The sequence below is a fragment of the Schistocerca nitens genome, chromosome 7 (genome assembly GCF_023898315.1).
Source record: "Schistocerca nitens isolate TAMUIC-IGC-003100 chromosome 7, iqSchNite1.1, whole genome shotgun sequence".
Taxonomy (NCBI): Eukaryota; Metazoa; Arthropoda; class Insecta; order Orthoptera; family Acrididae; genus Schistocerca; species Schistocerca nitens.
In genome coordinates this window covers 224,228,600-224,250,384 of record NC_064620.1, presented here as the reverse complement: position 1 = coordinate 224,250,384, position 21,785 = coordinate 224,228,600, and the positions used below count along the sequence as shown (strand labels likewise).

Sequence of the window (21,785 nt, the reverse complement as noted above, 5' to 3'; positions counted from 1 at the left end):
AGGTACACTTATGAGGAGAGAAAACACCTTGAGATCAGTCTAATCAAATTGCTGGAGAGTGCAAGATGAATTCTTACCAAAATAAGAGTCTAAATGTAGCTTTTAGCAAAATAGTGGAGCACAAACAAACCATCAAATCTTGTGTATCACAAAGTGCTAATGCATAAGCCAATTGCCTTGCTGCATTGTCAGATCTTGTGAGGTCTTTCCAGAAATGTTTTTGATGTTGATTCTGAATCATTATAGGTGAATACTCCTTCAGCTTTTTTACAGTTAGTTTGTACTCATTTGTCAGCCAGCTCTCCATCTATAATAAATTCACTGATGTGGGATCTTGCAATATAAAAGCTTTGGTTCAAGATAGAGGTCTTGCACTCCTCCCCTCCACCCCCCTCCCCCTCCCCCTCCCCCTCCCCAAACACACATACAGACTGATTCTCTTTTTCTTCTTAGAATTTCTTAGCCAGAAGTGTTTCAGTTTAGACACATCTACAGTAGGAAAATATCTGAGGTGAACAGCTTCTCTTATTCTTATGAACTAATACTGTGTGAGGTATAAGGTCCTTTCTCACTGCCATAATGATGGAAAGGTGTAAATTTTACTGTGGTATTAGGTGGTCATGATGAATGAATTGTTTTGGAAACAAGGGAATACAAAAGTTAAATTTCATTTTTTGTTTGTATTAGTTGGTTGTAAAAATACCTTGGAATGTTTAAAATAAATTCATAAGTAAGTTTGAATATTGGTGTCCTTAGGTAGAAATGAGACATGTCACTTTTATACTTTCCTTAATATGAAACAAAAATTTAATTCCAAGTGTCAGTGTGCCCCATGACTCATGCACAGCAACAAATTTGTGGGATTAGGTATACTTTCCCTTATTGTTAGTGTTAAACATGTGCTGGAAAGTAATCTTGGGAGTTTGCAGGTAATGATACTACCAAGGAAAGCTGAAGCATACTACTGTGCTACTAATGAATTGGTTATTGTAAGTTGCTGTATAATAAATGGAAACAAAAATAGCACCTCAAGTTCAGATTTTCCAGTCACAATAGATCTAACTATGTTTGTGTTTGCTTTTGTGATAACTGGCACTTTTAAGCTTCAACACTTGGTTTTTTAAATATTTTTGTTAATAATTCTCCATTCAGATAGGAAATATTTTTAAAACTGATTCTGCGCCTCCAGACATAGGACAGCTTTTATACACTTTCTTTTTTCTCTATAATACAAGGTAGCAATGGGAAAATTGTTTATACTTCTACATTACCAATGATGGCACCATTGCTGCCCCTCTTGAAAGTGGCCTTCATCTCAACCAGCCTATAATAGCCCCCAGTGCCACAGATGTTCCTCTTATCTACTCTCATCTGGGGTGACTTTCTCTATCTCCTTATTGCCAGCCTCTGTGGAACACATGTTACGTCTTTGCTGCAAGTGAGTTTCTTATTTAGTACATTTCTCTTTATATTGGTATTGTCATTTTTTAAAAATTAGGCATATCTGTTTCAAACACAAGTGTCTGCATTATAAATGACAACTTAATGAAAATATAATTGTTAGTAATGAGTTGGGTACACTAAACAGCACGGAAGTAGACACAAGAAATTGTAGTGAAAGATTCTTCTTCAGCTGTTTTGTTGGAATATGATACAAGTGTATGCCCTACAGCAGTGGCGGAGAAGACATCTTGAAGTTGGTGTCAGATTGACGATTATATTCTTGATTGGTAGCAAAATGACATTTTTTTAGAAATTGCTGATCAAGGGGGAAAGGAATGCTATAGTGGTACTGTGTGTACATTTTCTGATTGATTGATTTACATAGCACCTTTTGCAGAGAAAGAACTCTCTCGATTTCACTCAGTATGTTCTTTTTTTATTATTATTTGTAACCTCCTCTTAATGAACTGTGGTATATCATTCTTACAGTTGTGTATATTATCTCAGTTTCATTGTCAGGACATGATAAGTTAGAATTTCAATGTTAGTTGTGTCCAATTAATTTTGCACTACAGTGGTGGTACGTAATATTAACAAAGTTGTAAATAGCAACAATCTGCAAAATATGATGGAGTTGTCACCAGTGGAAGTAAGTGCCTCCTTCACAATGTGGGATGTGATTGGAAGAAAGAGAAATACATAGAAAATATCAGAAAGCACTGAAGGAACAGATTAACCGTTGAGTGAATTGGCTCTAGATGAATTTAGAGGGTGGGGTGGGGGAGGGTGGGGGGATGTCACTATTTAAGCTTTTTGGATGCAACAAAACTTAATCTAATTAGCACATACACTGATGCATCAAAGAAACTGGTATAGACATGCGTATTCGAATATAAATATCTATTTAAACAGGCAGAATATGGCGCTGAGGTCAGCAACACTTATATAAGACAACTACTTCTGGCACAGTTGTTTGATGAGTTAGTGCTGCTACAATGGCAGGTTATCAAGATTTGAGTGAGTTTGAACTTTGCGTTATAGTCGGTGCACAAGCAGTGGGACACAGCATCTCCGAGATAGTGATGAAGTGAGGATTTTCCTGTATGATCATTTCATGAGTGTATCGTGGATATCAGGAACCCGGTGAAACATCAGATCTCTGACATCGCTGCGGCCAGAAAAAGAACCTGCAAGAATGTGACCAACGACAACTGAAGAGAATCGTTCAACATGACAGAAGTGCAACCCTTCTGCAAATTGTTGCAGATTTCAATGCGGGAGCATCAACAAGTGTCAGTGTGTGAACCATTCAACAAAACATCATCGATATGGGCTTTCTGAGCTGAAAGACCACTCGTGTACCTTTGATGAATGCACGACACAAAGCTTTAAGCCTCGTCTGGGCCTGTCAACACTGACATTGGACTGTTGATGACTGGAAACATGTTGCCTGGTTGGATGAATCTCATTTCAAATTGTATCAAGCAGATGGACATGAACGGGTATGGAGACAACCTCATGAATGCATGGGCCCTGCATGTCAGCGGGGGACTGTTCAAGCTTGTGGAGGCTCTGTAATTATGTGGGGTGTGTGCATTTGGAGTCATATGGGACCCCTGATACATCTAGATACGACTCTGACAGGTGATACATACATAAGCATCCTGTCTGATCACCTGCATCCATTCATGTCCATTGTGCATGCCGACAGACTTAGGCAATTCCAGCAGGACAGTGCAACACCACACATCCAGAACTGCCACAGAGTCACTCCAGGAACACTTTTCTGAGTGTAAACACTTCCACTGGCCACCAATCTCCCAAGACATGAAGACTATTGAGCATATCTGGGATGCCTTGCAGCATGCTCTACTCATATGGATTTGTGGACAGCCCTGCAGGATTCATGGTGTCAATTCCCTCCAGCACTATTTCAGACATTTTTCAAGTCCATGCCACATCTTGTTGCAGCACTTCTGTGTGCTTGCAGGGACCCTACATGGTATTATGCAGCTGCACCAGTTTCTGTGGCCCTTCAGTGTGTATGCCATTATACAACTGTGTTTTATTGCTTTTCATTGTTGTTCACTAGCATTGGCAAGTAAATTTTCTCACTGACTGCACTGATAATTTTGTGACAGAGAGGTATGGACAAACACTTTTGCTTTGGTAGTGAATGGAATGAGAATTATTAGCATTATAACTTTTCCTTTTCATTGATGTTTGATGAAATTTATTTCTTTGTAGCTGTGTTGCAGAAGGTCATTACTTGTACACTACACTCAGTGGATTAACATGTTCACTCTTACTGATTTATTAGCACACACAATTTCCAATAGTCTATGAGGATGGAACTTTCACCCTGTGGTAAAGTGTACTTAGAAGCAAATATTCCTTACAGTTGCCTTCTACAGCAAATTTCTGCTAACTGGACACATGTGGTAGGGCATTACATGTGAAAGCCAAAGGATAGACTGTTTTTTTCTCCAGCCTTACATACACTAACATTTGTGGATCTTATGGCACTATAAAAACACTCAGAGGACAGGAAGGGGAAGTTTGGTGAACAGATAGAAGTGTGTCATAATGGAGATATCTAGGTATGCCAGTATATTCTGTATATTTTTATGAAAAGTTTTACAGAATGTATCCAAATAATGTATATTTTTCAGTGTGTTTTAAATTGCTGTAACAAAGATCACCCCTCTTGTAATCCTCATACGCCACTTCATAAGCAAATTGTACAGCCTGAATGGAGATAAGGGCTCAGCCATTTTGAAGATTCATTCAAAATTGACATCACTACTTATACAGGTTTCAGTGCCGTCATTGAACATGACGTTTCATAACAGTGATGATTCAGTAGCATCAGACCAATCAAAACTCTGGCAGTTGAACTCAATGTCAAATGGTGCAGCTGATCAACGTCCTTCTCAACAACAGCATTGATGAACCATGCAGGATTTTCCAGTTGTTAGCAAATCATTGAACATTGTTATCAATATGGCATTTAATGATTCTATAATTAGTGATATTGTTTTGGAATGAGTACCATTAGGAAGAGATTACTTTGCATAATTGAGTAAAACAGCACACATTTATTTAGCTCGTAATGCACATCTCACACACACACACACACACACACACACACACACACACACGGCCTGTAATTCTTATGAACAGCCAGTTTAAATTGTCCTAGCAGAATGCTTCTACAGTATGCATGCGTCTGCCATTGTACACATGGATATTTCTATTGAATGGGCAGGTGTAGGTTTAAGACTCTCAGTTGGAAGGACTGCAGTTCAGATTCGTGATGAGACATTCAGATTTAAGTTTTCTGTAGGTTCCCCAATAACTGAAGCAAATGCCAGAATGATTCTTTTCGTAAGTATATGGCCAATTTCATTCCCTGGCCTTTCAAAATATGAGCTTGTGATTTGCTTCTAGTGTTCTCATTGTCGGTAGGATGTTAAACTCTATAATCTTCCTTCTTCTTTTTTGTTTCTCCTGAATGAAGAATATATAATGAAAGAAAGAAATTACACAGTAAAGCCATCTGATTATAACAGCTTTACATGTGAACCATACTCAGGGTAAAATAAGAATGTTAGGAACATTTTTCTCTTAGTGGTTTATTTCATCAGTTGCTATACTCACAAAGCATTTCCATGTGAATGAAGTACCTAGTAGTCTTTACTGCAGTTCAGAACCACTTACCTGATGGGTCCAACAGTTGCCACGCTCATTATGCTGTATTACATTTTAGCTTATACTGCAGACTACATAACACAGCACATTAGTACTATCCCAGATAGTTTGATTGCCTCTTGTAATCATCCACAAATATATTTCCATTACATTGATGTACCATATATTTCTCCACAGCAGCTTTACTTACCTGTTATAATATCAGAATCAAACTTTAAACAGTCCAGTAGTATTCATAAATGGAAATTTGTTATTTACAGGCACATTGAGCACAATTAGTTGAAAATTTCTATGATATTTCATGAAATTCTTGTTGCCGTAGACGAATACATTGTCAAAAATGAAAAATACTTGCTTAATTTTTTTAATGACTTCCAGTAACAAGGGAGTCTATACCATCATTACTTTCTTCATGGCCTTAAAATGATCCTCTCCTTTAGCTGAGCAGGTTAATATTCAGCCAAGAATTCTCTCTGTATTCTGTGTTGAACAGGTAATTTAAATAGAGTAAGACGGCAGTAGTCCAGAACTCGATAATCTGGTAGACCCACTAGACTGGCATGGCATGCATATTTTTAGCTCAGTGCTATTGACATTATAATGGACAGCTTTGAGAAACATCAGAACCATTTAGCATGGTGCCTTATCAGTATCAATTGTCTGCCTCACTTGGCAGTTACCTTCTCGCCAAGATAAGCTGGTTGCATTGTTAGCTTTGTGCTAGTATAAATGATTCTGAGCCATCACTGGCAGATACCAGTCCGATGTATTTCATGCCCTTGACAGTATTAGGTATGTGTGCTATTCCTGAAGACAGTGATTCCAATTAAACTGTACAAAATTCTTGTTAGCAGTTTTATTAATAACCTTGTTCTTGTTCTTTTCAAATCTGTGGTACATATTTTATTTTGTAACTAGTGTACAAAATATTATTTATGCACGGTACATTGAACTTTTCTAAAACTTGGAGCATTAAACTGATTCAATAGAAGAGTACCATATTTGCCTTCTACTAAAGCTGTATTTTTATAGAAAAAGTACGGCATAATTTTGATTTTTTTTTTATACTGCAATCTTTTCTGTTGTGTTTAATAAATAAAAGTTCATTGATTTTGTATGTTAAAACTAGAGGTTTTGCTTATATACCTTTTTTTAAACCAAGTTTCTAAAAATGGTGTTGATAATTGGGCACATTTTATAATCTGGCATTGACAGAGCCCTGAATGTCCTACTGTATTTGTTTTCATAGTGGGCTAGTGAAAAATTATATTTTGCTAAGTGAGATAAATATCATTTCTCTGCTTGCTAATTACTCAAAATAGGGCAACCAGAGTGGTATTGACAGACACAGAAACAGAATCAGCAATGTTAGTTTAGGAAATTTTAGAGCATTAGAGGATAGCTGCTTCATCAAAATTAATATTTGATTTATTACCTACAGCTGCTATCTTGTTCCTTCAGAGCTACTTTTGCACACCTCTTTTATGTCTACATCTTTTTCATGGTTTCTCCTATTTTCAGGCTGTACCTCTTTGCCAAGAGGGAATTAATATCAAATTTCTTAAAAACTAAGATTTTACACCATTTTTTTGATCTACATACCTATAAACTATGCTCTTGTTGCTCCTGACTGTGCTGGTGGTAAGTAAGTGTTCCTTTCAATTTCCCATTTTTATTTGTTTTATTTTTTAAGAAAGAGAGATTGTGATTTTTGGTCTGATGGTATTGATTGCCAATTCTTTTTAAGACTTAAATTTTTAGTGACTAAGTTTTTGGTTTGTTCTTATTTATTTGCAACAGATAATTCCTCTGTTGGCTGTTTTTTGAGTATGAAAGTTAAGTGGAGGCCATTTTTCCCATTTTTCTTATTTCTTAAATGTACACACAGCTGTGAACATGTCACTTTTCTCAGTCTCTGTACAGATGGAAAAAATTATCCCCATTTGTATATTATCAATGATTCATTTTCTTCTTGTTCTTCTGTCCCATTTCCTCCTTGTCCCGCTCCACGTCCCCCTCCTAATATTTTACAATTTCAACTGGATCTTGTTCTTCTGATCACCAAACACTATTCTTCTTTATCTCTTGTGGCGTTTGGGCATAGTCCAATGGTTGTTGCCCCTCTGTTAATGACATTTTGTCAACATTGAGTCAATCATCCACATGTTAGTCTGTCATTGTTTTCTCGGTGTTGTGCACAGTTTAAGATGTTTTAAGGGATCTAATGCTGTCATAAATAGACTGCTTTTATTCTAATTCTTTCATCACTAATATGTTCCTATTAGTCTGTAGATGAGATCCAAGACAAGATCCAAGATACTGGAATCAGCTTGCCATCTTTATTCTGCCTTTAAGATTCACTACTGAAAGATTAGGACCAGTTTACAAATACTCAGTTTTAGTGATATTTAATTGTGGTCCAGATATTTGATTGTGGTCCGGATCAACTGAGGTGATCATATCATGCAATTTTTCTGTTTCTTTGTTTGTTGTGAAATAATAGAATTAATGATGATGTCTGGTGGAGGCATTAAAAAAAATTCACATCTCAACCACTTATTTATAATTGTGACAAATTCTTGAATAGAGGTGTATCTAAATGTTGTTTTGAGAGTTTAATCAGTCCACTGAAGTACTGAATGTAGTCTGCGCACTTGAGAAAAATCTATCACTGTACTCTTAGTTGGATGCTGATTGTAGTCCTAATCTTTCTCCTGTGGCCAAAAACTTTATTTTCTGTGATGAATCACGTTTTGCTTGTGTGGACGTAGTCTCACTTCATTGTCATGTATGTGCCAGTTATCACTTCTGCCATTTGCTATCTATGTATTCCATTAATAATGACCAAATATGCAAATAATTATGCTTAACATAGCTACTACTATAACTTATGATTAATTTTTTTTAACAGTTTATGTTTATATGACCTCACTTAACAACTAACTCACAACTAATACTATAAAGAAAAGCACCAAAATTTTACAAATGGACTCTTCTCTTTTAACTCTGCCCCTAAGATTATTATTACTATTATTACTATCTTACTGAAAATAAAATGCTCTAATCACATGCTTTCATTATTTTTATTGATTTTTTCCATTGTGAGGCCACATTCTGAAATGCAACCTCAAAGCTAATTCTACAGTGTTGTGGTGGTAAATAGTTAATGTTTTTGTACATTCATTCAAGGAGGAGAACCAACACAGAAGCTTGCAAATGTCTTAGTAGTAAGTGTTATGCTCTTATTCACGCCAATCAGTTGACATTTTCTTTACTTGGTTTTGATTTAGATACAGTCACAGAATTTTATTGGAGTAATAACTAGTTTCAGCCATACATTATCTGAAGATGGGGAATGTATGCTGGAACCAGTTATGATTGTAGTAATATTCTGTAACTGTGACTAAAAAGAAGTATATAATGTGTTAGTCACTCAGTGTGGAGTTTATTGAGCTGATTAAGTCATTCACTAATTAGTGTATGCATTCCCACTTAAGCATTGCTAAAGAGTAGAGTTTTAGTGTGCATTTAATGTCACCTGCAGGATGAGTTGATTTGAAAAGATGTCACTGTTTGTGTTGTTAGCCTGAAAATTTGTTTTCCCTAATAGCTTTAGAGAGATCATGGCTGGCTATAACCATTCTTTATAGTACATTGGAATAAGAACAAGTTTCAATGTCAACATCACAAGCTAGTCATTAATTACTACGATTTTTGAGGATGCTGATATTATGAAATAAAATATTATGTGCCTGTTGGGTAATAAAATTACTGGTTGTAACTAGTGAAATTATTAATAGAAAATGGTTGTCAGTATTCAGTAAATCCTGTAATTCATTATATTGTCTGTAACTTGTGTTATGATGTGACATATGTGTCTGTGTGTTCATTTCTGAACTCACTTAGAAAAATGAGTTAATAAAGTAATCAGAAATTAGTTCCACAGTCATCAGCAACATATTTTGATACCAGTTTGCAGGAAGATCACCCTGTGATGGCATTTTCCGTAAATGCCACAGATCGCCTTGCATTGTTAAATGTTGCCACCCAGGGTGTACACTTATGGGACCTACAAGATCGTTGCCTTGTGCGGAAATTCCAGGGAGTTACACAAGGACATTTCACTATACACAGTTGCTTTGGTGGAGTCAACCAGGACTTCGTTGCCAGTGGAAGTGAAGGTAGGTAGTACTTACTTATGGAGTCCCTACTGTTAGACATTTGAGGTGCAGCTGTCACTCAAATGATATGCATGTATGCCACAAAAAAGTCAGCATATTGCTGTATGCCTGTGTCAATTCAATAATGGTTTGTACTGTTAGTGCACATTTTTATTTACAAGTTTCAGAGAACTACATTTGTCATCAGCCAAAAAATTGTCTTTTGAGGAGTCATTGTGGATGCTTCTGTGATTAGGCAAGAAGTGCTAACTGTAATAATCAAGTAATACACAAAACTGATCCAAGTGATGCAATATAGCTTTATTCATAAACTTTTGAACAGTAATGGAAATAAGCCTTTCATGACTTCACATATAATGAGACAAGAAAATCATACAGAAGTTGCAACATAAGGGATACACAGAGCAACTGATATGAGCAGCACAAACTAAAAGAACATACTGAGCGTGAGTCAGTGGATAGTGAGCGTGAGTCAGTGCTGTTCTGTGCATAAAGAGGCGCGAGTTGCCAGTAGACAGTACAGTGGAGACTGAGCTGTGTACATGCTCCCTACAGGTGGCCTCTAGGGGCTGGTCTGCACTGATAACATTGACGGTTGATTTAAGTACATATGCATGGTGACACTACACTGGGCACGCACACACCCTCACTCAAATGCACTAGTAGCAGTATACAGCACACCTCTGCCTTGTGTGAAGATGGTGCCCAGGTGACGGAGGAGATGTCAGCGGTCCTATGAGACACACATCCGTCGGATCTGGAATGCCAACTGCAGAGAGTGGGATGATGTGCTGGGAGGGTACTGGTACATAGGACCAGAACGTGTGGAGACATGGGCGTGCCCGAGGGCAGTGGGCCCAGACAGTGCATGACAAAAGCACTGCGGAGGAGGGTGCCTTTGTCATATCTGTGTCGTCATCAGCAAGCAGTTCCTAGGGGGGCTGGAACCAATGATGATGATGATGATGATGATGATGATGATGGCTGAAGCAATTATGGTGAGGTGGCCAGTGGATGTGGCCCGATGGAACAGCAGGGTGTGATAATGGACCCAATGTCAGAGACAGACTGAGGTCTGCTGCCGGGAAGTTGGAACCCCAGGGCACTGCACATGGAGGAGGCAGCCAAGGGGCTTGGGGTGGAGGGCAGCGGGGCGGGTTGTGGTGACGGGTGCTGCATCCACAACTGGTAGCTTCTGGCAGTGAACAGGACACAACTGTTCAAAGTGGTGTGCCATCAGCCTGTCGGCTGTACGGCATCGTGAACTTCGCATCCTGGTGACAGACAACAGTGGCCAGTATCCATTTGGGCTAGTGACCAAATCCTTGTGCCCACACCGGTGATCCCAGTGCAAAGCAATGGGATGAACCTGACTACGGCAGGTGCAGCACAGACTGCAGAATGTGGAGGAGCATGTGTGACTGCCAGTCATGAAGAAACTTAGCCAGGCTCTGTTCCCCCAGAGGTGTGAAGTGATATATGGTCAGAAAACGGATAAAGGCATCGTCTGGTGAAGAACACACTACAGACTTTTTCATTTGAGACTTGAACATACACATGAGTTGTTCTGTCTCGTCATTTGATTAAGGGTGGAATGGCAGAGCAGTAACATGATGAATAGCGTGATGGGAAAAAAGCAATTGAGAGGTGTGAGAAATGAACTGGGGCCCTTATCAGAAACTGAGGTACGAGACGAACCCTCGATAGAGAAAACCCTCAAAAGTGTTTGAATTGTGACGTCAGCCAATGTCGACACACAGCGGAGAATGTAAGGAAACCAGGAAAATGCATCTACAATCAAGAGCCAATAGAAATTCAAGGAGACCCACGAAGTCTACATGAATGCATTCCCATGGTTGGCATGGAGTGGGACAGGGGGAACAGAGATGCCTTGAGAGCTGCTTATTGTTGGGCACATTGCTCTCAAGCCACAACAAAAATGGACAATTCCGCCATCAATCGCCTGCCAATGAAAATGTCTCCTAGTAAACAGTTTAGTTCGCAAAACTCCCCAATGGCCCTGGTCGAGAAGGTATAGAACCTTACACTGTAATTTATAATATCTCACTTACTACATGACATTTTAACATCTTTATTCCTCCAAGATACTGCAAATATATGCCATTTGAGTGACATAAAAAGGAAAAAATATATATATTTAATGTGTCCCATACATCATTCCACCACCACCTACTCCAGTCCAATCACAAGCATCAACTATCTCATCAAAGGCAGGGCTATCTGTGAAACCAGTCATGTGATCTACAAGCTAAGCAGCAACCACTGCACGTCATTCTACGTGGACATGACAACCAACAAGCTGCCTGTTAGTATGAACGGCCACTAACAAACTGTGGCAAGAAACAGCTGGTTTGCTCAGTTGCTGGACACGCTGCCCAATACCACATTCCTTGTTCTAATGACTGTTTCATAGCCCATGCTGTCTTCATCCTTCCTACCAATATCAGCTTTTTTGAATTGTGTAGGTGGGAACTCGACCTCCAATATATCCAATGTTCCTGTAATCCTCCTAGACTCAACCTTCATTAGCCATTGTCCTTCACCCACCTATCCCCTTGCTTGTTCCCACTCCAGCACTACACAGCCATCTAATTCCACAAGCACACCCACAGTCTTTTTACTTCTGAGCCCCCCCCCCCCTCCAGTCTTTTTACTTGTCTTCCCCCCCCACACTCACAGTCTTTTTGCTCCTATCATCCTTACCCCCACCCCCAATCTAATCTCCAGACTACACATCAATGCTCTCTACCCTCTCTCCACCTCATCCCTTTATTATGCTCCCACAAACAACACTTTTCTGTTCCCAACCCAGACCCTGCTCTCCCTCCCCTTCCCTGCCCCAGCCTCGCCCCAGCCTCCTCCTTAGCCCCACCACCTAAATTGCTTCTCTCATCATGCGCAATTGCTTGCAGTCTGGCCTTGGCAGCCATAGACAGTGATCATGTGTGTGTGAGCTGCGTTTGCTTGAATTTGTGTGTGTGTGTGTGTGTGTGTGTGTGTGTGTGTGTGTGTGTGTGTATTTCAGAAGGCCTTCTGGCCAAAAGCTTGTGTTTAGTAGCCTTTGTTGTGCCTGCTTCTGACTCAGCATGTCTGTTATATGGTAAGTAGCAATCTATCTTTTTCATAATATTGAAATCTATAAAAGAAAGGCTGATGATGTGAAAATGACATCACCACTTTGCACTATGCACTAGTACTCTTAGTCTGCAGCTGAGAAGTACACACCCCCAACACTTGATTGATATGGAAGAGATTTTCTGCTGAATTCTTCATGATTTGTTTACGTACACACTCAATTTAAGTAACTAACTAAAAAATCATGTACCCCATCAGTTCAAAAAGTTTCAAGACTAGTGTAATAAAACAAGAGAAGTGATAAGATGTTGGTATGGTGGTTTTAAAGCTTCAGCTGTTCTTTGTAGTCTCCATCCACTTTAGTACATTGTACAGAACATTTGTACAGCCATGTGAAACTGCCAGAAAAGTATTTTTTTGAGATTTCATTCAACTTGTGTGTCACACTGGCTTGAACAATGTAATTGGATAGATAAAAAATCTACTCACCAAACAATGGCAGGAAAACACACTTATAAAAGGTATTTCGTATGCAAGCTTTTGAAGTCAGTGGCTCCTTCTGACAGAAGGTCTGAAGGGGAAGTAAGACAGGTGAAGGAAAAGGACTGGTGAATTTTAGAAAAGGGGTAAAGCTCGGGAAAATCACCAGAACCCGGCATCAGGGAAGACTTACCGGACGCGATGAGAAGGAAAGACTGGTTGTTGGGGACTGCACCAGATGAGATAACTCATAATCACAAGAACCAGTCACAACAGTACAATGTTCTCATCCTCTTGTCAAAACCACTCTCCCTCCTGAATTATCTGTATTATCTAAGGGTCTCACTTTCAGCCCTAAATCGGCTTTTAATCTTGCTGCTTGGGTGAAGGACCTACTTTCCTTCACACACAATTTCTCCAACAATCACTGTTTCCTTCTCATCTCATCCTGTATGTCTCCCCTGACCTGGAGTTCTGGGTGTCATCCATCTTCTTCAGTCCTCCTGTCAGAAGAAAAATCTACTGCCTCCAAAAGCTTCCATACTTAATACCTTTCATGTGTGTTCTCCTGCTGCCACTTGGTGAGTAGATTTTTTTATCCAGCCAATTACATTATATTTTCAAATAATTGATTATTTAGACTGGCTTGAATGTTTGGTTATAGTCTCAAAGCATTGACCCTTCATATGAATTTCTACACTTACTACTCGCTTTTTGGTATGTTTGTATTGGCAACACCAAGTGTCATCGTCTGTAATAATTTTCCCCAGAAAAGATTTGTCAGTTTTTGTATTTCAGTCAAGCTGTGGCAGGCATCTACATGTCATTGTTTCTGTTCAGGACGCGTGGTATCTGGGACAAACTTTGCACATGCTATGCTGTTCTTCAAAACATTTTGAAAACTGTCTTGAATAGTTGATTTAGAGATGTGGCACCATTGCAGTCTGTGACACGACAGTGTTGACACGCTATGGTCACACATCTGCTGTTTAACACAGCTTGCTTGCAACAGACTGGTCAAATGCACATTTGTTGTTTACAGTTGTTAGTTCAGGCTGCCATTGTAGTTACTGCTTTTCTGTGACTTGTATGCCAGGAATAAAATGTCTTGAACTTTTGGGATGGACAGTGTATGCTGAGATTTGGGGAATGTGTGGGCTAAGCTACTGTACGTCACCATTGTGGGAAACTAAGTTAGCTGGGAATTTAACCCTTTAAAGAATTCATCACAGTGTTACCCATGTCAGAAGTTGCTCCATCTTGCTGGAAACGTGACCATTTACAATTTAGGTGCATTTTGTTTGGATGCTAGAGCATTTTCAGACATTGACAGGTAACTTTGTCCATCAGTCCACTTAAAGAAGTATGGTCCAATTACAGATGTCTTCATAACTTCGCACCACATTCTCACTTTGTTGCTGTGAAGAAGACATTCATGCATGTCTTTAGGGTTTTTATCTGACCAGTAACAGAAGTTTTGATTATTAACGTAACCATATAAATGGAAATGAGCATAGTTGCCCATCATAAGAACAAAACTATCTGTCAACTTTTCAAACATTTTTTTTTTTTTTTTTTTTGTAAATGTTATGCATTTTGTATAATCTTAAGACGTTAGCTGCTGAACCACAGCAATTTTGGTTTTGTAACAATGGAAGTATAAGTTATAATGAAGTGCCTTGCAAAACGATCAAAGAGCTGCAAAATAGGAAGGTGTTTACAAGCTGGTGTTGTTGCATGTTGTGTCTCCACAGTGTTTTCTGGTGTTCTGACTTGGATGACTTGACAACATTTTGCTGTAGGATGGAATACATCCTCTTCAATCCATATTGATGTACATAGTGGTTTTACAGCAAGAAATTTATTAAAAGAATGTGAATTTTTCCACTTCTGCCTTTTGGTCATCATCTTTGCAAATGAGAGCACACTACAATCTCTCGATGAATAGAAATGTGATGATATGAATGTAACTTATTAGAAAGATGTTACCTGCAGTAGTACATGCCATACACATTAAAATTGCAGCATCATTAAATTTATCTGTTCTGTTTGTGTTGATTGACATATATGCTGAACAACAAACATACATCTAAAAACATTAATAAAAAGCTCCAGATTCTGTATTAAGTTAGCAAGATACACTTCTCAGTGAACATCTACAAAAAAGAGAGTTTCTCCATAACTTCAGTCACTGAAACAAAATTTAAAATTTAGTCTTACCTCACTATGTATGATTAATATTTTTTATTTTAATATTTGTATTTCTTTCTATTTATTAATTTTCCACAAATATACACGCAAATGGTCATAGTTATTTCTAATTGTGGCTTTTTAGTTTATCGATATAGATAATTGCACATAGTGTTAGAACCACGAGAATTAACTTTTTATTCTTCATAAATGCATTCAAGAATGTTAAATTATTATGGAAAAAATAATAAAACTAAGCATGTCAGAGAGTTCACATATACATCATAATATTCTCACAACACACTATTTCAGATATATATTGCTGCCACACAGCCCCCATTCTCACTCCTTCCAATAGTGTGGAGCACCTGGAATGCCATGGTAGTTAAATTGGATTTGCTGACCTGATCTTTTGTGGGTTGGATGACAGGGTGATGATGATGCTTTTGACTGTAGTGCAGGTGTGCCCAAAAGTTGAGAGAGATACTTGGTCAGTGTCCGGTAAGTATGACCCAGTAACTATGGACCATTTGTGGTGTTATGTGTTGGCAGGGTATCCGGTACCATTGAGGGTAAAATTCATGTCAGTTTGACACATTTCGTGGATAGTTTCAAGGGTGTCATTATATAGGATGCCCATAGTAATGATTCCCTTTACTCAGCACTTGGAAAGAACTAATGTATGGTGGCTGTAGTGACAATCTGAGTGAGTCCGTGGGCAGCATCACATGTGAACAGGTGTGAAAGCCTATGTGCACAAACACCTGATGGTTGCCTTGGCGAGAAACGGGTGGACAGCGGATACAGATGTAATTGTCTTTTAAATGTGCAAATGTGCAAGTTCCACCATGTCAGGTAGAGGTGCTAACCCTAAGTAGTCCGCTGGAATGCGTAGAAGCTTACTATAAACAATTATGGCCAATGACAAGTTTGTACGGAGTTGGGAGGCCTAAGAGGGCTAAGGGAAGTGCCTGTATCCACCCTTCTTGGTGATACATGAGTGATGCTTTGAAGGTTCTGTGCCACCATTCCACCATACCATTACTTGTGGTGTGGTAACTGGGTAGTATGTGGTGTCACCAAATGCCACACAGTATAGCTAGTTCTTGGAAGAGAGTGGATTCAAACTGGCAACCATGATCAGTTGTAATTCAGAGAGGACAGTGGAAACCATCAGTCTATGTTAAATGAATGTCTTTGCTGTAGTTTCAGCTGAGATATCAGTGATAAGTATTGTCTCCACCCACCTTATACATTTGTCCATGGCGGTGAATGTGGATCTGGTATATTCAACCAGGTTGACATGAACATGCACAGTGAAAGTTACTGATGTCAGCATATATGTGACAAGCTACTCTATTATGTTGCCATGGGACACAGGAACATGCTCATGTGAGTGCATCTATCTTCTGAAAGACCACAGAAAGCAATCTGTAAGCGGTCTGACCGTAGTGTTGGCCTCTGGATCAGGTAAGCCATGGACATATTTGAAGGCTGTCTAGCAGAACTTCTGGGAAATTTATGGGCACCATTTGTTCAGAGAGATGTCACATCACCGTTTCAACTTGGAGTTGGGCCAGGAGTCTGATTAGCCTTGTAGATGTATCATTCAACAACTGTTGTAACTGCGGATCTGTGGCCTGATCCACGGTGACTCTGTGGTCTATAATCTCTGCCACACCACAAATCTCTGCCACACCACAAATACAAAAAAAATTTTCAGCACCTCTTATGTGCCAAATGTCTGTCATAAGCTGGCTTATGAACTCAGTATGTCGAAACTGCCTACATGAAAATGCTTGTCACCTTCTTGAACACCGAGATAATGGATTTATGATTTGTAAAATTAGTCACTGGTCACACTTCTATTTGAGGTCAAAAGTATCTGACTGTCTTTTGTATGCAGTTTGTGTGTATTAAGTGTTAAAGTGCAATCATACATTCACTAATTGCGCTATCCTCCACAGGCTTCTGTGTTGTAGTTGTGCCATATTTACTAGAGGTGCAAGTGTTGTCAGTTCTGTGTAACACACTTTAAACAGTGTGGCCTTTAGTACTTGAGACTGTACTGTTGTCAACTGAGCTCAGTAACACTGTTCCCTGTGGGTCAACTGTTAGTGCAAAATGTGCCAGAAGGTGTGCACCTAATATGGGTTCAGAGATGTCAGTTACTTGCAAGTGATCATGTGAGAAGCTTGGGGAAACCAACACTTTTGTGTCCATAAATATTGATCACAGTGTTGTTGCCTGCATTAAACCATGCTGGAACATCCTGTTTGTTGTCTGGCGTGTGGCTGACAGCCAGCATGTTGATCTTGAAATCAGTGTCTGTGAGGAACATCATGCCTGTATGCTTGTGTGATATGTACAGTCTTTTTGATGCAGTTGAATATTCATGTGGAGGTGGCTGCTGCCAGCAGTGTGCAGACACTGCTCCGCTACTGTGGACTCACTGACTATTCAAGTAATGGCATAGAGAGCTGCACTTGGCAGCACGTTCGCCAAAATATTTGTGGTATCAGCATACCCCAAGAGAGCTCTTCTGTTGATCCTGAGTTCATGTATTAGCGCATTATTGCTATTGCGTGCTCTATCACTACCTTCTTATAACCCAAAGGTGATTCATTATGTTTATTTTGAAGTAAATCTAAATTTTGGTGCCTGGTCACAATTTCAGAGCACTTGGCATGCTGAGATAGTGACACACTACAGAGAGAGGTAGCAAAGGCAGAATTTAAATTAACATTTCTCATAGTACTCATCTGTTATTGTTCCTTGTTGTTGTCGAAAGTTGGAGGCTTCTAATCCACTAGAGTCTGAAAAGCAACTTCATATACTTGTCTGGAAGATGCTTGGCTTCATTGTCTTAAATTATATGAGCATTGGTTGAGTTTCTGTTGTAGAACAGATATATTTTCAGTTATTTCACTTCACAATACAATTAAGTTCAACCTCTATGCTAACTCAACACAGTGCAGTTTATCTCACATAACTTGTACTACATACTCGTACTGAACAAGAACAAAGATTTACCTATAATAACATATAGCAAAGAAAATACTATCATATATTGATCTATTCATGCACAATCATCTTTGGAACATACATTGCAATAAACAAAGTATAAATAATTGTTTATTATTGCCTATCTTTCTAAGAAATCCATAGTAATTACATAAACTGTTTATATGTGTTGACAATTACACATTTTCATATAGCTATTTGGTAGTGGATTTCTGGGTTTTGAGTCTTTAACTTGGGAATCAGTCATTTCATATTATTCAAGAATGGTTAGTGCAGTTTATCTCACCATAACCAGTTTTATTACAGCGCACATCTGTGTTGCCAGTGATTCCACAGTGGTTCTTAAACTTTGGATTTCATTGGAAACACTCAATGGGCATTAAGACTTGACAGCAATGCAGTCTGGAATCTTTGCCTGAGGTGAACTTGGTTGGCTATGGTCCACTGGTGTCGTGGGAATTGTAACCATTGACTCGAGTGTTTCATAGACCCTATCAGCAAACTGCAGTAATATGTTGGATGACTTATCATTGTATATTACCAATACTATCCGTACCTACCAGCAGTTGTTGCTGCCAAATGCTTAATGACAAATCATTGGACACTGTGGAGCTGTTCACTAAATTATGTAAATGTCACTAGAACTCTGTTGGAGTCTTGACACCACGTTTTTCTTGATGTAATACTTACCTGACTCAGAGTTCGGTGGACTTTATGCAGCAAGATATGAGCTTGTCTTTCAGTTTTTATAAGCTGCTTCTGGTGGCATCAGTGTTGTGGTTTGTTGGTCCAAATTCCTAATCATCAGAGTGAATTATTAGTGACCATTTATCACATGTTTCAGCTGAAATATTTTCTCCACTGCTGCTAAACATGTTTGCAGCTGGGTGGGTGTAATTGCAGATGCAGTATGGACAAACTGCTGGAACAGACGGATGGGTACCTCATTGCTTCAAACTATGGTCACGGCTCTGTTACAGGGCTTGTCATTGCACATATTTGTAACCTGGGAGTGCTTATTTGAACCGAGAGTCTTTAAGTCTGACTTGACATCCCTCTCAACAGAAATGATCACTGTGATGTGACATTCGGGCATTGCAGAATGAATACCATTTTTGGTATACTGCGTGGGCTTCATGCTCATACGAGATGGGAGAGCGACTTCCAAAACCTTTGTCGTCACATAGTTTCCCAATTTTGTCAGTGATGGCATGGAATAATCTGCTGTTGTTGCTCGTTGTCTTCATGTGTATTTCCACTGTTTGTCAAAAATGCCATTTGTGGAAAGGCACAAAAGTTCTTAGATCGGGTCACCTGTTATGTGGTCTCTTAGTTTATAAGCACAGATAATTGCACATAGCTTTATTACGTAAAAAATCATGATTCTTGATGAATGCTGAGAACAACATATTGGAGGGGGTGGGACTATAAGGAAACACAGTGAATTTAAATGACAACAACCAAGATAACAAAACTAAGCATGTCAGAGATTAATACTCTCATGAGATGCAAGTGCAAAAAATGTATCACTGCCACAAAATTAGTAATCCATGCTTAGCTTATTCATTGGCCAGTGTAATATACCTTATTACAATATCAAAATGTCAAACCAACAAGACAGAATATATGTGATCGAACATCAATAGAACACACAAATTTAAAGATGCTGCTTTTTTTTTTTTTTTTTTTTTTTTTTTTTTGTATAAGGCACACTCTTCTACTTAAGTTTCTAATAAGCTACATTCACATCATCATGTTTTTATTAATGGAGATAATGCAGTGTGCTCTCTTTTATTAAGAAAACCAGTTGAAAATGGGATAAAAGAAGAAACTTGTCTTGTACCAAAAAATAAGCACAGCAGAACCGAAAAACTGCAGCTTTCTTCCACATTAAAATGCTGAGTTGTAATGCAAGAATCATTGCTGAAAGAAAGAAATGAATTGTTTAGGCAACAATGAGTCACATGGAGAGAAATTCTGCCGTGTGCAAAACATCTTTGTAGTTTTGTTTTCATCCAGACACGTTTCAACACTTTTTGCGCTTTTGTCAGTGGGTTTGTTTATTTTGCTTTTCACATGGAGCTGCTGGACATTTATGCTTGTAGCTTTAGGTCTAATGCCCAATCTGTTGCATTTAATAGATTTTTGATGCTGCTTTTGTTTTTTGCCAAATTTGGCAAGACATCATATAAAATGAATATGTAATGACAAAAACAAAAGAAATGCATGTGTTATCTCGGCACAAGAAAGTAAAAGCTCTGCAGCATAAAAGAAAACTATGACAAGCTGTAGATTGCATAGTAGACCTAAAGGTACTAGCATAAATGCCAAGTAGCACCACTGAGAAGGAAAGAGACAAAACCACTGAAGAAAACACAAAAAGCACTGGAACATGTCTGGGTGAAAACAAAGCTACAAAGTTGTATTGCATAAGACGCAATTCCTCTCCAATTTTCTTAGCAAGCACTGAAATAAGAACTGCAGCATTCACAAGATGATTAGTGAATCATGATTCAACAATGAAAATGTTGTGTAGTACTGTCAATCATTTTGGCACAAACTGTACAATTATGTTCTTATAAAAAGAATTAGAATCTTCAGTAACTTTGGGAGAGACAGGGGAGGGGGCATGGGGTGTGTGTGTGTGTGTGTGTGTGTGTGTGTGTGTGTGCGTGTGTGTGTGCGTGTGTGTGTGTGTGTGTGTCAGCAAAAGACTTCAGAGCAGCCGTCACAATACCTGCTAAAAACTAGCTCATCCATCTCAATGTTAGAATGATGAAGTTCTCATTCCTTACAAGTATCCTGTTTTTACAGCTTATAATATTCTTTAAATACATTTTATGAAGGTGTTCAACAAGCCACTAGCGAAACTGTCACATACTGCTACATGTGCACAGTGCGGTTTGATCATAGGTGATTATAAAGATAAAACAGTCTTAAGTTTCTGTTATGTAATTAAGAAATTGTACTTGACCAGAGTCATTGTGATAAACTGAGTCTGATACCAACTGATAAAATAATGGCTCTGAATCTTATCATCATAGTAAAAAACCTAGATGGAATGTAAAGAATGGTATTAGTGAAAAAGAGATTGCATTAAGCAGTGCATAGACACACAGTGTGTACATATTTAATGTAGGAAAAATGAGTAGTCTCATATTTAAAAAATTATGATTGATCTGGGTGAACTTACTCATCGGTCTCTTTAGCAGTTTTAGAAACATTTTGTATCTTATGAATTGTGATCAAAAAGTAATGGGAATTTTGTAATTACACACACTTTAGACCTCCAACTTTTAATTTTTTTTATCTTAATGGTACATGTGCTCCTGATGTATATTTGCATTTTCAGCTGTTTTCAATATTAAGTTTATTGTTATAAGTAGTTATAAGTGTTCTCGAGTGCTCGGTGAATTTTTACTTTCAAAAAATGTGGAGCAGACAATTTGCATTAAATTTTGTTTGAAAAATGGAATAAAGTGCAACACCACATGTGAAATATTGACTGTGGTTGTTGGTGAATTTCCCATAGGAGTTTACAAGTGGTATAAACATTTCACCGAGGGTCAAGAAGATGTTGAAGACAACAACTGCCATAAAATTATTTTTTATATGAAAACTTTTAAAGCTTTTGAAACGAAACAAATTTTGTTAACGTTC

General features: G+C 38.5%; 1 protein-coding gene across 1 annotated transcript in view; it reads left to right on the top strand.

Annotated features, from left to right (window-relative positions):
• Positions 1 to 21,785, top strand: part of LOC126195399 (WD repeat-containing protein 26) — a 161,331-nt gene that overhangs the window by 118,025 nt on the left and 21,521 nt on the right. The window contains exon 10 of the mRNA XM_049933993.1: positions 9,127 to 9,335. Coding sequence (XP_049789950.1) covers positions 9,127 to 9,335 — 209 coding nt within the window. The remainder of the gene's footprint in view (positions 1 to 9,126; positions 9,336 to 21,785) is intronic.